Raw genomic sequence first — 16,054 nt, 5'->3', positions numbered from 1 at the left:
AGCATTACGGAATTTAGTCGTATATTGTCACTGCTCAAACCATACAAAGGGTCTCAAGCACAGACGCAATCTTCATTTTTAGAGTCGACATAAAGGAAAGAAATCAGAGAAATAACAATCTTGTTTGCACCCCTGCAATTTCAAACACAATATTCTGATTAATATCCCATCGAGGAATTAAAAGTAAGTGAATTAATCCATCCATTTTAATCAACCTGCTGGGCTTGCTATTTTGGCCGTGTACCGCCATCCATTATGAAGTAGAAAGGGCAATAAAAAGACTCAGCTGTATTCTGGGTCCGGTCTTGTGAAGACTGATGTAAAATCCCAAGACAGTTTGTTGTCAATAGGAATCAATGAAATAGAATAATTGTCACATTAAAACGGCCGGTTGGTGCAATATCAAAGATATCAGCAAACAGCATGGGAAGCAAATGTAATTAGCTCCTTGGTGCACAAACGCCCTCCTGCCAGGTTAGACTTTTTTAGAACAAAAAAAAACTCAACTTGTAAGCATTATGTCGGTTTTAGGAAAAAACATAGGATTTTACATTATCTTGCAGGGGTCAGCAACCTGGGGCTCTAGAGGCGCATGCGTCTCTTTAGCACTTTCCTAATGGCTCCCTGGAGCTTTTTAAAAAATGCTTGGAGATGCTAAAAGAAAAGGGAGGATAATATATATGTATACAGTCCAAATCTGGTTTCTGTGGGTAACAAACATTCTTGACGTTTTTCATCCATCCATCCATTATCTGCACCGCTTATCGTTAGTAGGGTCGTGGGGGCGCTAGAGCCCATCTCAGCCATCTAGGGGCAGTGGGCAGGGGACACCCTGAACTAGTTGCCAGCCAGTCCCATGGCACACAGAAAACTCACTCGCTTATTCACACATAGGGACAATTTGGACCGGCTAATAAACGTATCATGCATGTTTATGAAATGTGGGAGGAAACAGGAGTACCCGGAGGAAAATCGCACATGCATGAGGAAAACATGCAAACTCCGCACAGGAGAGCTCGTAGCTGGATTTCTTCCCATGACCTCAGAACTGTGCAGCAGATGGCTAAACACTCATCTCAATATTAAATGAGTAACTTTATATGTAGGATTACCCTTTTTGTGTTTTGATTTTTTTTAAGACTTATCTAAGGCTTTTATTATTTTGCGGCTCCAAAAATTTTGTTGTTTTGTTAGTCTAGAACTCTGCCCTAGTGTAAGTGCAGTTAGTAGCAGTGTTTTTAAAAAAAAACTCAAATCAATGAAAAAAAGTTTGAAAGAGCCAGGCCTGTTTCTATGCGCTAAAAACACTCAATCCAAATCATTACCAGTCCTATTGTCTTCTGCAGACTATGTTAATGGCGGTGAGCTCTTCACGCACCTGGTGCAGCGGGTGCGCTTCAAGGAGCAGGAAGTGGCGCTCTACAGCGGTGAGATTGTGCTAGCGCTTGAGCATCTCCACAAGGTGACATTATTTGTTTTTTTACCCACTGTTGTCAGCTTGACTGATTTCCTCTTCCTCGTTTCAGCTTGGGATTGTGTATCGTGACTTAAAGCTGGAAAACATTTTGCTGGATTCGAACGGTCACATCGTTCTCACGGATTTTGGCCTTAGTAAAGAGTTCGACCAGGTTTGTCTTCAAGTTACATTAAATGAAAAAAAATTGAAAATGAAAACATACCTAAAATGCATGGTTTTTTTACGTGTTTTTGTAAAATGTTTAAATGATAAATAGAACTCTGATATTCTCATTAAAAACAATGCCTTATTTCTAATGTATGCCGTTTAGGCCAAGGCCCTCTTTTTTTTTTCATTCAAATATTCCACCGTTGGACCAAAATATTTTAATATTATTCCTGGCACCAGTTTCATGCTTTTAAAAAAAAAAATCTTAAATTATATTGCCTAAATTGACAGCATAAAGATTTGGATTCACAGTGGTTCAGGAGGTAAGACAGATTATTATAATATTTTTATGTATTATATTATTATTATTTCACAGTAATTTTGGATTTTAATAAATTTTAACATCTCTTTTCAAATTTTACTATATTTGCACCTTGTTTATTTCTAGAAAAATAACAAAAATGAGTACTTAAAATGAGCAAAAAATATGGTGGAACCAAAATGTTATTCTAGGTTTTAACTTAAAAAAAAAAGCTGAAATCAGCAAAAGGAAGTTTTTACTTCATTTCATTTATTTAATCATTTTTGCAATGTGACCTTAAACAGCTTCATCAAAAAAAAGCTATTCATCATGTTTCCTTGTACTACCTTATGAGCAGATAATACGTGTAGATAAAAGAAAGAAAATGATAATCTGCCTCAATCTATTGATATATATGTATGTTACAGTTATTGGGCTGATTACTGAAAGAAAACAAAGTTACTGAACAATGTCATGCTCTTTGTAATGATAAAATTAGGCAATTTCCTGCGGCACTCGAGAAAAGTTCTCACTGCACACTGGCTGAAAAACACTGGTTCAATCAGTGAGATAATATCCCTCGAATAGAAAAACTGTCTTGAAAAAAAAACAAATAATTCTGCATTATGATTGATTTTGTGACTGTTTTTAATATGAAACAGGTGGACCGAGCCTTTTCTGTGTGCGGAACTATCGAGTACATGGCTCCAGAGATTGTGGAAGGAGGCGAGTCTGGGCACGACAAGGTGACTTTGCTACTTTTATGGCTTTGATTTATGTGAGCTGACGCTCATACATGCCAAGAGTACTGGCATTAAAGGTGATCAGTGTGTGTGCCTGTGTATTCCTTCACAGGCAGTAGACTGGTGGAGTCTTGGCGTTTTGATGTACGAGCTTTTAACTGGAGGCTCGCCCTTCACTGTTGACGGGGATGAGAACTCTCACACGGATATAGCCAGGTACTCATTGATTTTTATAAGATGACTTTTCTCATAATGGTTATGTGCATTGTTCCCTGAAACATCTGTTCCGCTCTTTCTGCCCCAGGAGGATTCTAAAAAAAGATCCCCCTTTCCCCAAAGACATGGCGGCCCTGGCCAAAGACATTATCCAGCAACTTCTCACCAAAGATCCCCAAAAGAGGCTCGGCTCGGGTCCAAACGGGGTGGAGAATGTCAAGAAGCATCCATTTTACCAGGTCAGTGCTACCACTTATGGACATTATTCAAAGTATAACTTACCTAAACCAAACTCAAAACGCATAGATGTGTTTTAAAAATGATCCACTCATGAAAACATTTCCACGTTTCCCCCTGCAGAAAATAAACTGGGAGGACCTGGCGGACAAAAAGGTGCCTGCCCCATTTAAACCAGTCATCCGGGACGAGCTAGACGTCAGCAACTTTGCAGAAGAGTTCACGGAAATGGACCCCACTTATTCACCTGCTGCTTTGCCTCAGAACTGTGACCGCATCTTCCAAGTAGGACACCGAAAATCATGGTTATTTTCATAGAATGAGTTTCCACAATCTCTAATTGTTTGTAGTGATGTTTAAACATTTTTTTTCCCTGTAAAAAAATGTTTGTTAACAGGATTTTCTCTGAAAATTAGAATACAGTTATCTCTCGTTTATAGCGGGGGACAAGATTTCCAAAAACAACCTGTGACCTGTGATAGGTGAAATTCGTAAATTTATTTTGTTTACAATTATTATACAAATATATACTCTATTATACGCTTAACCTTAGAACAAAATCTTTTTACCGGGTCAAGAATTTGTTTAACAAATAAAAGTACTGAATAAAGTTCCGTAAAAACAGAAAAGGAAAAAGAAACTTGTTAAAAGAAGGACTGTTATCATTCATTTCACTCATCTTGCATTTTTTGCCTGCCATCTGTTTGTCCCCGTTTGTGTGTTGTAGTACGTGTTTGCAGAATTGATCAGTTAACTGGCTTTACATGGTCGCTCCTCTCACTCAAATAAGCTCGTAGTGATATTAATTCCGTCTCTTTTCGAGAAGCGGCTCTATAGGCTCATCTTGCTCCCAAAAGTCAAGTCAAGTCACATTTATTTGTATAAACCAAAATGCGGGTAAGGAAAAACTCAAAACCTCAGCGTGAAGAAAAAAAGAAACCTTGATAAAGGGCCTCACAAGTGGTAATCCCCCTTCCAAAATGACCAGGGTGGAATAGATTTAGTATCGGATACAGTACAAACATAGTGGACATCAATGAAAGAGAACAATAGGTAACATGTTGAAATTTGTCCGGAAAGTGCATGACAGCAACGACGCCTCAAGCTTGTAACATAGTCCAAAAAGTCCATAACCTCAACGACACAGCTTCCCATCTCTGCCGGCTGGTCGATACAGGCGTTGACATGCTTCAGGTCCAGGCGCCGGTCCACTGACTCATCTCAAAACAGTCCTTCTCCCTCATATCACCACCAGCCAGGCAGTCGGAAAAAGACAGGGAAAGAAAAATATGAGGTGGCCATCAATCATGAGCTATTGAATAGAAGTGTGTCTTAAGAAGATTTAAAGACTTCCACTGAGGTTGCAGATCTTATCTCCAGAGGAAGAGTCCGGATGGAGAAGGCTCTCGAGCCTGCAGACTTCTCCTTGGCTCTCGGAGTCACAAGTAGACCGGGCATTTTCAGAGCGGAGGCTCCGTGCAGGAACATAGGGGAAATCAAATTGCAGAGATAAGAGCGGGCAAGTCCATGCAAACATTTGTATGTTAGTAAGAGAACCTTAAAGTCACATCTTCAGTGGACTGGAGCCATATCAAGCTTGGCCAATACAGAAGTAATATGCTAACGTTTTTGTCTCTTTAGATTGTTTTTGTTGCTTTTATCGATATATTAAAAATTATTATGTAACATTATGCACAAGATTACTTTTGGGGGACAAATGAAGCATAAACAAAAAAGACGACAGTGAATAAAATAACAACAGGAAAAAAAAAATTAAGGCAAAAAGAAGAAACAATAATAAAGTAAGAAAAATAAGTAAAAGGCTAGAAGAATCAAAAGAATACAAGGAAAATGATCAAATGCATAGCACGTTTTTTCTGCGCCTGTATTGCGGTGTTATCACTTGAATTAGCGTGTGTAACGCGTGTGACGGTCAAACGCCTTTCTCCGCGTATATACAGCGCGATTTGCCGAGCACACGTCAGTTGTGCTCGAGACGTCAAGGGGTGAACATGGATCCCCGTCACCGTAGTGACCTCGTCTTAATCCATTTTTATTTCTTGACAGTTCTTTTCATTTCATAACAAGATAATAAAATAAAAATGAAAAACTATTACAATAATAACATATTGGCTTCTTCTTCGGTGCCATAGCTTGAAATCTTGATCTTCACGGGACTGTGCCTTGAGCGGTTAGGATTTCTACAGACCGGCTCGGCAGCTTTTATACCCGTGGTCCACACGCGGAAAGGACGTGGAACTGACGCGATGAGGAAGCGGAACAGTCGCCGGCGTCTGTTTTGCGGGCATACCACGGATAAACAGCGGGTTAGCCAATTTTGCGCATTTTCCACCGCGGGCAACCACGGGCAAAAAAAAAATCGCAAAATTTTACCCGCGATACAGACGCAAACGGCTGTGTGACCGGGCCCTTAGGGGTATTTTGACGTTTTAAGTAGCCTACTAAAAATGTCTGTAGTGAAGCTCCTTTTTAAGAGTTAAATGTAAACCCTAACAATCTGTTGAGAAGGCAAAATGCAGTTTGAGTTCAAATTACTGATACTGTACATAGATAAATATGTTTTCATCTCTATCAGTATTGTCGTATAATTTTCCTTTGAATTAAAAGGGTGAAGTGTTTTCTGTTAACGTATCTACCTATACCTGAATATCTTCCCAATAAAAATGCACCATAAGAGCTCATTACTGTTCCATTCATTCAAATTCCTCCTCCATAACAAAATGGGCCGACTTTGGGTATAAAACTCCCACGCTGAAAAAGGGCTGGGTCCGGCCCTGCCTACTACTATAGTGTAACTAACATTTGAGCTAGAATATTTTAATGAGGAAAAAGTTGGGAAAAGCTTGGTCCATAGCAAAAGATGAATGATTATATTGTCTCCTTTTACACATTACTTTGTCGCCAAATATAACAAGAGTCTGTCAAGGTTTAGTCCACCATTAATATTTGTTTCTCTGATGTGGAGTGTTGATTCCTATTCCCCTTTAGCGTCTATTTTTGACGTTCTCTGCCGCAATCCAAGCACTGTAATCGAGTAAAGTTGTGAATCTCCTCAAAAGGTTGCTGTAAGTCAACACACGTCTGCGTGCGCCCCCGTCGCTATTCACGCCGCTTCAATGTGCCTTTCATCGGAGTAATTGCAGGCGCATGCAGTCTGCCTCATTGAAGTCACAGATGCGAATGACTATTTTTGATGGTTTCGCTTTGAACCGTAATATGGGCCATAACTCCCCACCACCGGCAGTCGTATGGGTGTTGGAATTTAGACTCTCGATTGCCTTCTGGATACTCAAGCCGGCGCACGATCAATAGATGCATTAGCTCGGCTTCTCTCGTAGAATAAATGGTGACACTCGTGGCGCGTCGGCGCGGTTACGCCCCCCCGCCCTTTTCTGATTGCACGTTTTTGCTCTCAGCCGCCTGGGGAGGGATCCTTGCATGTGCTCACCCCACTTCACCCCACAAAGTGTGCCTAACAAAACAGAATTAACATTACATTAATAGCGCCTGGTTTTAATCTTGTTGTAATCACTGTTTAAAGCCCAGCAATTTGGGGCATCTCATTCATCCGCGCAGCCATCCTTCCGTCCATCCGCGGCTGTCACTCGTGCATGCCACAGCTGCGTGTGTGTGTGTGCGTGTAAGAATAATGCCAACGCTTGGGGCTCCGGAATCCCGGCAGTTAGAATTAAGCAGACGATGTCTTCACAATAAACGTTGGTACAACAACAACACAAAAAAGGGAACAGCTGGACAATTTCCGTGCAGAATTTGTGTGATTATTGGTCTAACCAGTATATTTCCAGGGAAAGATGTACCAAAATGTCCCTTGAGGAAACTTGCATTAAAAACCTCTAAAGTGAGAAATGCACCAAAAAGTTCATAGCGTTTGGATATTGTTTTTAAAAAACATGCTTTAAAAGTCATATCAGTAAATCTTGTGTTCACTCATAAAATCTATTGAGTTTTTAGTAGGGAAATTCACATCGACATCAATTCTAGCTAAACTGGATTTTCATAAATGTATTGTATAAAATTAATTTGTTGAAGTTTATATTAGTTAACCACTTACCTAGAGGACCAAAAAATAGGAAATAATCAAACACAATATTTTTCTCTAATAGCTTATTGTGTTATTTCTTTCATATTGTGTGTGGTTGGAGAGTGGGGTGTTTTTTTTTGACAACTTCATACTCATTTCCTACATTTTTGTAGTTTTTTTTTTTATGATTTCAAATTGTCTACGCCATAAACATTTTATTTTGCATTGGAATAAAAACATTCAAAGAAAAATAAACAAAAACCCTTTTTTTGTTAGATTGCCCATTTTTTTAAAAAAAATTCTGGAGGTCAGTGTATCTGATTCAAGATCCTTTATCATTCGCTCATTTCTCCTTTTTTGTGTGTGTGCTATTTCAGATTGTCTCGGTCAGTTGTAGCAAACAGCAACATCATCGTAGATTGATAATGTTGTTGCGGTATTCCACATAGTCTGTCTTGCTGTGAATAAATAGGTGTGGCATTGGGATTTTAAGGTGTTTTTTCAATTAATAAAGGGGAATAGCAATTATTAATAAAGGTTTTTGGCTGAGGTTGACAGGTATGCAACTATTTCATTTTGCACAGGAGAGCAATGTAATGTCATCGCTTAGCCTTTATTGCCAATGTAACACTATTTAATTCTGTATTAAAACACAATCAAAATGATGTGGGGGGAAAATGGTAATAAGATAATTTCCCAAAATTCTTTCTCACTTACTTGTAATTCTATGCCTCCACAACACAATACACAGAGACAATTATGAACATTTAGATAAATGTGATTTTAAAAGATCTTAATTTCTACAATTGTTAAATACATTTGTATGCCATCATGTGATCAGATAACGGTTCCCCCATAATGTTTGTGCTCCCTTGTTCTTTGCTGTGACATCTAGGGCTACTCATTCATGGCCCCCTCCATTCTGTTCAAGAGGAACGTGGTGATGGATGACCCCATCCAACTATGCGGTGGCTCAGAGCGACCAGGGTCAGTCGCAGTGGCACGGAGCGCCATGATGAAGGTGTGGACGCATAAAAGGCATTGACACAGTTTGACAATTTTTGTTCCCTGACACATATTTTTCTGCTCTTTATTTGCCAATGACATCATAAACTTTTTAATTTTTTTAAAATATTAGTATCAAAGGCCTGCTTTCGTTCCAACAGGACTCTCCTTTCTACATGAGCTACGAGATGGACCTAAAGGACAGCGCTCTGGGCGAGGGGAGTTTCTCCATTTGTAGGCGCTGCACGCACAAGAAATCTGGGCAGAAGTATGCCGTCAAGATAGTCAGCAAGCGGTAAAAACTCATTTAAAGAAAAAGTTGACTCCCTCTGACAAAACAATGTTTTAAATCTTCGTTTTATGTTTTAGGATGGAGGCACAGACTCAGCGGGAAATAGCCGCTCTAAAGCTCTGCGACAGCCATCCAAATATTGTCAAGTTGCATGAAATTTACCATGACCAGGTGCGTCTGCCTCAACCCACCACTGTCAGTCCTGTACAGTACTTTTTAATTCTGCTGGTTGTGCTCGTACCCTGGTTGGGCCTAATTAGGGAGGAAGCTAAAATCCCAAGAGATGCTCCTACAGCCTCCTTCATACATCGTCCCATTAAGCAGACCTAGATACTCAATTTAGTTCCAAAGAGAAGTATGACAAGGTCTGCTCAAACTAATTGTAAAATGTTTTTTAATTGCAAATTTTTTCATGTCAAATTCAAATGTATTTTTCTGAATGATGGGCTCTCAGTTATTTTCTCGTTATTTTTTTATTCCAGCTCCACACATATCTGGTCCTAGAGCTGCTCGGCGGAGGAGAGCTGCTAGAGCGCATCCGCCAAAAGCGGCACTTCAGCGAGACAGAGGCCAGTCGGATCATGCGAAAGCTTGTTTCTGCAGTCAGCCACATGCATGATGTAGGCGTGGTGCACCGGGATCTCAAGCCGGAGGTGCATGAAGCATTCACAATATAACACTTAAAAAAAACGAAAAAAATAAACAAGTATGTGCGGATCATCTTCGTAGAACCTTTTATTCACTGATGAGAGCGAGAACTCCGAAATCAAAATCATCGACTTTGGTTTTGCCCGCCTCAAGCCACCGGACAATCAGCTTCTGAAGACACCTTGCTTCACGTTGCAGTACGCCGCACCTGAGATCCTCAAGTATGATGGCTATGATGAATCATGTGATCTGTGGAGTCTCGGCGTCATTCTTGTAAGTGGAGTGTCCAGAAACAAAATTGAGTTATCCCATTGTTTTGTACTACTATGTAGTAATTTCCCTATAGTGTCCTGTAATATTTCAAGCTATGTCCTATGTGTGTTTTCACTTTTAATTTAGTTTTATTGTCTCTTCATTAGTTATTGTATGTCTCTTCACCCATTATTGTATTGTTTGCAATGTCCCATTTTGTGTCCTATTATGGATAGTTTCGTCCCAATTGTGTGACCCATAACATCTTGTTTTGTCCATAATGTTCCATGCTGTTCAATAATATCTCCCATTCTGTGTTATCATGGGTTCTAGTTGGTCCTATTTCATAATTTGCTTGATGAAGAAAGTTGCGGATGTTATTGGTATAAAAAGGTTTTAAAAAGGGTACACTCAATTTACCTGGAGGCAAAGTGGGGGAGGAGCACATCAGGACAGGACATAGCCTGCACTGTCCTTTCTTTACTTTAATGAAAGCGGATGGAAGCGTGCAGTGCGGCTTCAGCTTTAAGCTATTTTGAGAAATGCTCAGCAAACCGTAATATATGTTTTAAATAAAACTGCACAGACATACAAGAAGAGGTTCTCAAAGTTGGATGTTGTCAATGTCATTCGCAGTACACCATGCTGTCCGGTCATGTGCCTTTCCAATGTCAGGGGCAGTGCCAGACTCATACCAGCGCTGAGGAAATCATGAAGAAAATCAAACAGGGGGACTTTTCTTTTGAGGGCGAAGCCTGGAGAAATGTGTCTCAGCAGGCAAAAGATCTTATCCAAGGTGAGATCGAGACATGGTTTATGGCCAATTGTATTTGTTGGCTTTCACATAGTTGCACAGAAGGGGAAGCAAACACTGAATCTTTTTTGAATGTGTGCAAAAGTTGTATTTGATATTTGGTGTGGAAAGGGGGACCTGTAAGCTTTAGGGGCCGGTCACACAGACATTTGCGGCTGAATCACGGCTAAAATTTTGCGTTTTTTTTTTGCCCGTGGTTGCCCGGGATGGAAAATGCGCAAATTTGGCCAACCCGCCGTTCATCTGTGGTATGGCCGGAAAAAAGACGCCGGCGACTGTTCCGCTTCCTCATCGCGTCATTTCTGCGTCATTTTCTCGTGTGGAGCCGGTGTTGTGCCCAAATCCGACTCCTACGCAACACATACACCCCCCCACCCCCTCGCGTGAACGCGCATTCTGCTGCGATCGCTTCTGTTGGAAGCGTGCATTGACGTTGGTGACTTTTTCATCCGCGTTGACAAAAGCATTTTGTAGAATACGATCGCACTTTATTGTTTAAATAAACGCGTTATATAGACAAGGATCTCCCAATTGTTATAATTAGCTCGCATTATAGTTTTAATAAGCGTTTTATATAGAATACGATCGCTTTCGTTGGAAGCGCAGCAGAATGCGCGTTCACGCAAGGGGGGGAGAATTTACGGTTCGATTACGTTCACAACAAAAACGGAATGGTTTAAGTTGTATTTCATTTCCAACAAATGCAAGACGAAGTGGTTTTAGTTTTATGTTTGCCATTACTTTTCCTTAAAGTGAGATGAAACGAGGTATATGTGTTTGTAGTAGCGAGGGTATGCAAATCTCAGCACCGGGCTGTAAAAATCATAATCGCACAATACACAGTCCCGTGAAAATCAAGATTTCAAGCAATAGCATCATCTTTATTTTATTATCTTGAAAAGAAATGTCAAGAAATGAAATTGGATTAAGACGAGGTCCCTACGCTGACGGGGGGGGGTTTAGGTGTTGTTGGTCTATCTTCTTTAATCACTATCTATTATCGATCATTTCATAATACGCTACAAAGCTTAGGAGCCGGGATTCTTACTCTCGGCCAAAAGGCCAAGTTAAGGTCCTGGCTTCAAAGCCTTGTTGCGACCATTGCGAATGCACCGAAAGATTTATTCGAAATGAAGAGAAACTACGCTGACGGGGATCCATGTTCACCCCCTTGACGTCACGAGCACAACTGATGCTCGGCATTCGCGCTGTTTATACGCGGAGAAAGGCGTTTGACTGTCACACGCGTAACACGCTAATTTCACGTAATAACACCGCGATACAGGCGCAAAACATGCTATTATCATGCTCCACCCACGATTACCCGCTGAAATTTCCCGTCCTACCCATGTGTAAGCACGCCCTGGCCGCGGCCAGAGCACGTCGTTTGCGCGTCATTTCCGCGTCATTTCCTCGTGTTGACCGCGTGTGCGGCACGCGTTTTAACACGTGCTCAAACTTTTGAGCAGCTCAAAAGTTTTGAACGCGGCCAACCACGTGAAAATTTCCGACCGCGAGTAAAGCACTGCTCTATCTCGTCTATATGGCGGTCTCTAAACGTCCAACAGCGCTCAACGGCATCTGCTTCACGGCCAGAAATTTCTGGCCGTGGTTCAGCCTCAGTACGCTCGTGAAAGGCTGTGTGCCCGCGCTCTGAAAATTTGAGCAGTGCCAAATAATTTCGCGCTGCCACCTGCGCGCGAATTTTCGACTGCGTGTTAAGCATCGCTGTATCTCGTCTGAATGGCGATCTTAGTGCGTCCAATGGCGTCCGCCTCAAAGGCAGAAATTTCTGGCCGTGATTCAGCCGCAAATGTCTGTGTGACCGGCCCCTTAGTGCCCCAGTCCTCAAGTAACTGTCCGTGGTCCTGCAGAGTTGTTGACCGTGGACCCAAGCAAGCGGATCAAGATGTGTGGGCTCCGCTACAACGCTTGGCTTCAGGACGACAGTCAACTGTCTTCCAATCCTCTCATGACGCCCGACATCCTGGGCTCATCTACCGTGTCTGTCCATACTTACGTCAAAGCTACCTTTCACGTAAGATTGCTCCACGTCTTTACACATTAGTTTTGAAAATGTTAGCATTTTTTGGGGTTAAACATTAGTTGGCATTTCAAAAAAGTAACAAGAGCCTCCCTGGTGTATACATTTTAGGGTTGTATAATAAATCAAGTTAAATTGATTAATAAATATCTGATTCGAAAATGGATTAAATGGTTAAGTCCAGGGAAGGAATTTAAAGATTGGATTTGAATCACTCAAATCTGTTGCTGAGTATTAAAAAAAATCAACATCCAAATATTGAATTGTTTTTAAATACCCGGTACATCTTTTAATACTCTTAACTACTTATTTGTGCACTTTACTATGTTTGGCATGAGTTACAATCAACTGTTTTTTCAAAAAAACATTATTTGTATTTTATTTATAACTGATTTAAGGTCAATTCGTATTGTCTTAACAGTTTATCAGACATTGCATTGTTTTGTTCAGTTTACAATGTTCTTTGAATAGGTGTTTGATAAGGTTATTCTTTTTTTATTATTGGACATACGCAAAGGAGATTACATAGCATTCCAGTTTGTTATTTTGAATATTATTATATTGTTATTCAGGAGTTTCAATAAAAAGAAAATACTTAGATGGTAAATGGTCTGCATTTATATAGCGCTTTTTAATTCACTGAAGACCTACCAAAGTAGTTTACATTGTACTTCACACTTTCAAATTTACACACAAACATTCACAAACTGATAGCGGCGTCAGCCATGCAAGGAGACTACCTGCATAACGGAGGCATTAGAGATTCAGTGTCTTGCCCAAGGACACTTCGGCGTTTAACTCGGAGTAGCCGCGAATTGAACCTGTGACCTCTAGGTCCCAAGAGCATTCTACCTCCTGAGCTATTAGGGCCTGTTCCCCTTGCAAGTTCAAAACCTATTGATACCATCTCTCTTTATTGCGAGAGTAGACTTTAAACTTATCAGTGTTGGGTTAGGTTCATCCTCTTTTTTTGAAAACAGTTGATTAAAATTCACCTAAAAGATTGAAAGATATCAATTGTAGCAGAGTTGATAATAGATTCTTCTAATCTCCCCTTCGCTTGGCAGGCTTTCAACAAATGCAAGCGGGAAGGTTTCCGCCTGCAAACGGTTGACAAAGCGCCTTTGGCAAAGCGGCGGAAAATGAAAAAGACCAGCACCAGCACGGACACGCGCAGCAGCTCCGGCGAGAGCACCCACTCCTCATCCTCTTCCTCGCATTCCCAAGAGAAAAACTATGGTGAGGGAGGTGATGGCAGCCACCAAGCCGCCGAAAGCACGCCAGGAACCACGCCCGTGGGCACACCCACCGCAACGGACTCGAGACGGCAACAGCCAGCGCCTCCCACCTTCCAATTTTCTGACGGGAAGTGAAAGCTTTTCTTTCCTTGTCTTATTGTGTTTGCATGGCAAGCATGCTGTCAGAAGGGGCAACGGAAATATCAAACCTCTAGCAATAGCTCGTCCCGCTATCGATCCACACACAGAAATACACAAACACACTTCTAAACCTTATAGAATAACATATTCAGAAACACGATACTGACTATCATATATGCAACACTGAAAGATGAAATACATAATACAGCATTTACATGCAAAAACATATGCAGAAACACACACACTGTGCCAACAAAGGGCAGGACCTCAAAGAAGTTATCACAGAGGAAAAAAAACACAAAGGCAGGTCTTCTGTCCTAGCCTCTCCATCCCCGCATTGCGCATCCCCCTCTCCCAGGTTCAAAGGGAATAAAACGAGTGTTTAGCGCATGAGAGGAAATACGAACGCCCAGCTGCATTCTGGGTTTACTCCTGCCGTCTTCTGCACGGTATTTGTGCGCCAGATTATTTATTGATCGTGTTAATTTATTCCTGGGTCGGAGGAGAAAACATGTCAATATTGTGAGTCTTTTAAAAGAAAGCTATTTTGGGTATAAGTATGTCTACATTAGGGTTGGGCGGTATTCCATTTTTACACAGTTTAAACGTCTGCTCATTTTATATTAATATCATTATTCATTTTTAACTTTTTAAATATCTTGTCAAGATGGCCGCTAATCTATTTAGTAGTGTTTCTGTGATGGAATGCCTGTCAAAAGCTGTCTTTGACCGTTTTTTGCGCTATTAACAACCCCCAACTTAATTTAAACCTTCCCCTGGGACCTGAAAGTGACCTCACCGAAAGCGATACATTTCTCTTTTTGGATACCGAATCAACGTAATACCGCCCAACCGTAGTCTAAAGTAGGCTCAAAAAGACTGTTTTCAAAGAAGTGGTTAGTAGTTAATAGTGTATCCGATTTTATAGAGAGTGCTAATCCTAACTCGGCCTTAGTGAGTGTCATTGACATGAGCGTCAACAGTGTAGCCAGATTACAAAAGCTGCACTTAAAATCAATCAAATTGGAAACCCATAAAAGTTAAGGAGCCCCAGACAAAGGATTATTTGTTTTATTGTTCGAGGTAACTGAGACAGCCAAATACTGATATGTGGATGTGAATTTGGCATAACTTGCGTTGTGAAGACATAATACCCGTACGGTGTTGTAAGAGGAGGTGAGATTGTGGACCAGCGACTTGCAGGTTTTCGTAAAGGTCTGTTGCTCTTTTGAATTATATTTAAATGGCAAATTACTATTCTGAATGGGTGCGGTGTACTTATTATGTGGCCAGTACATTTTCCCTCAGAAATTACAACTTTCTACACATATCCAAAATTTTGTCTGGGGCTCCACAGAAAAAAAGCTGAGACTGTCCGTTAACTTCACTTTGTGCTGATTTTTAAAACTATTGTGCCAAAAATAGCAATCATATTTTGAAATTGCAGATAAGTAGGTGGTGTTATTTTCATTTTTTTTCATTCTTGGGTCAGTAAATCAGGGCATGTGCTTTTTTTTTTTCAAATGTAGCATGTCTCGTGAGCAGTGACAGCATGCCTCCATGAGGCATTCGGGTACTGAAAAATATTAATTAAATGTGAATATGAATGCCTGACTGAAGCGTTTACAATATCAGCTAGGTTACGAAAACTTTAGCTAGTTAGCTCAGAATTGTGACTACGAGTTTGCTCATGTTTCCCTCCTGATAATCATACGCTTTCCTAACCATAGTGTACACGCTAAATGACTACGCGCAGAACTATTTTGGGACCAACAGAGCCCTTGTTTGCGATTGCCAATGTTACCTGCATATAATCATGTTAATGCATGAAGCCACAGCGGCTGCACCTTTGTCTGAAAAAATTCTACAGGCCAAATTGGTCATAACTTGTCAGAAATGTTTTCTGGCCATTATTGAGTGGAGTTGGATTAGATGAGAGGTGTCCAAACTTGGCTGGGGACCATTTGCAGGGCATTGACCTTTATTTCAGAGGCCTGCAGCAATTTTTGGGAAAATACAGTATGTTGTACACTGAGCAGTTTATTTAAATATTCACAGATGGTGATTAAATATTTACTATATTTATAAATATTTTGAAAGTAAAGAGTTTTTACTAATACAATGTAATAGCGTTTTAAATGAACTTTTTGAACGTTATTTGGGACCCTGTTTCAAAACAAAACAAGGAAAAACATATATTAATGCTCTTAGTGAATTACACTCAAAAAATGAAGCAAGTGGCCCTTGTGTCTTTTAATATTTCTGTATATATTCCTTAGAGCAGAGATTGGGAACCTTTTTGACCCAAAGTGTCATGAAAGCAAAATATTTAGATTTTTTTTCTTTTGAGGAAGAGACATACCATTTACAAAACAAAATTCAACAAAACTGCCAAACCCGCTCTTCGGACCAAAGCTAAATCTTCTCCGCATTTCA

At 40.5% G+C, this 16,054-nt stretch overlaps 1 protein-coding gene across 2 annotated transcripts in view; it reads left to right on the top strand.

Annotated features, from left to right (window-relative positions):
* rps6ka5 (ribosomal protein S6 kinase A5) overlaps nt 1–16,054 on the top strand; it is a 25,931-nt gene extending 9,877 nt beyond the window's left edge. The window contains exons 4-17 of one of the 2 annotated variants that reach the window (XM_088355186.1): nt 1,347–1,462; nt 1,527–1,628; nt 2,588–2,671; nt 2,781–2,884; nt 2,973–3,123; nt 3,245–3,406; nt 8,080–8,205; nt 8,351–8,484; nt 8,559–8,652; nt 8,964–9,134; nt 9,211–9,402; nt 10,057–10,177; nt 12,070–12,233; nt 13,307–16,054. In XM_088355186.1, the coding sequence (XP_088211312.1) occupies nt 1,347–1,462; nt 1,527–1,628; nt 2,588–2,671; nt 2,781–2,884; nt 2,973–3,123; nt 3,245–3,406; nt 8,080–8,205; nt 8,351–8,484; nt 8,559–8,652; nt 8,964–9,134; nt 9,211–9,402; nt 10,057–10,177; nt 12,070–12,233; nt 13,307–13,612 (2,027 nt within the window). In that variant the 3' untranslated portion in view covers nt 13,613–16,054. Of the gene's footprint in view, nt 1–1,346; nt 1,463–1,526; nt 1,629–2,587; nt 2,672–2,780; nt 2,885–2,972; nt 3,124–3,244; nt 3,407–8,079; nt 8,206–8,350; nt 8,485–8,558; nt 8,653–8,963; nt 9,135–9,210; nt 9,403–10,017; nt 10,178–12,069; nt 12,234–13,306 lie in introns of both variants that reach the window. The other variant, XM_088355185.1, reaches the window with a different exon arrangement.

The sequence above is a fragment of the Urocampus carinirostris genome, chromosome 15 (genome assembly GCF_059441175.1).
Source record: "Urocampus carinirostris isolate Australia breed hairy pipefish chromosome 15, RoL_Ucar_1.0, whole genome shotgun sequence".
NCBI lineage: Eukaryota > Metazoa > Chordata > Actinopteri > Syngnathiformes > Syngnathidae > Urocampus > Urocampus carinirostris.
This window is presented reverse-complemented; position numbering and strand designations above follow the sequence as displayed.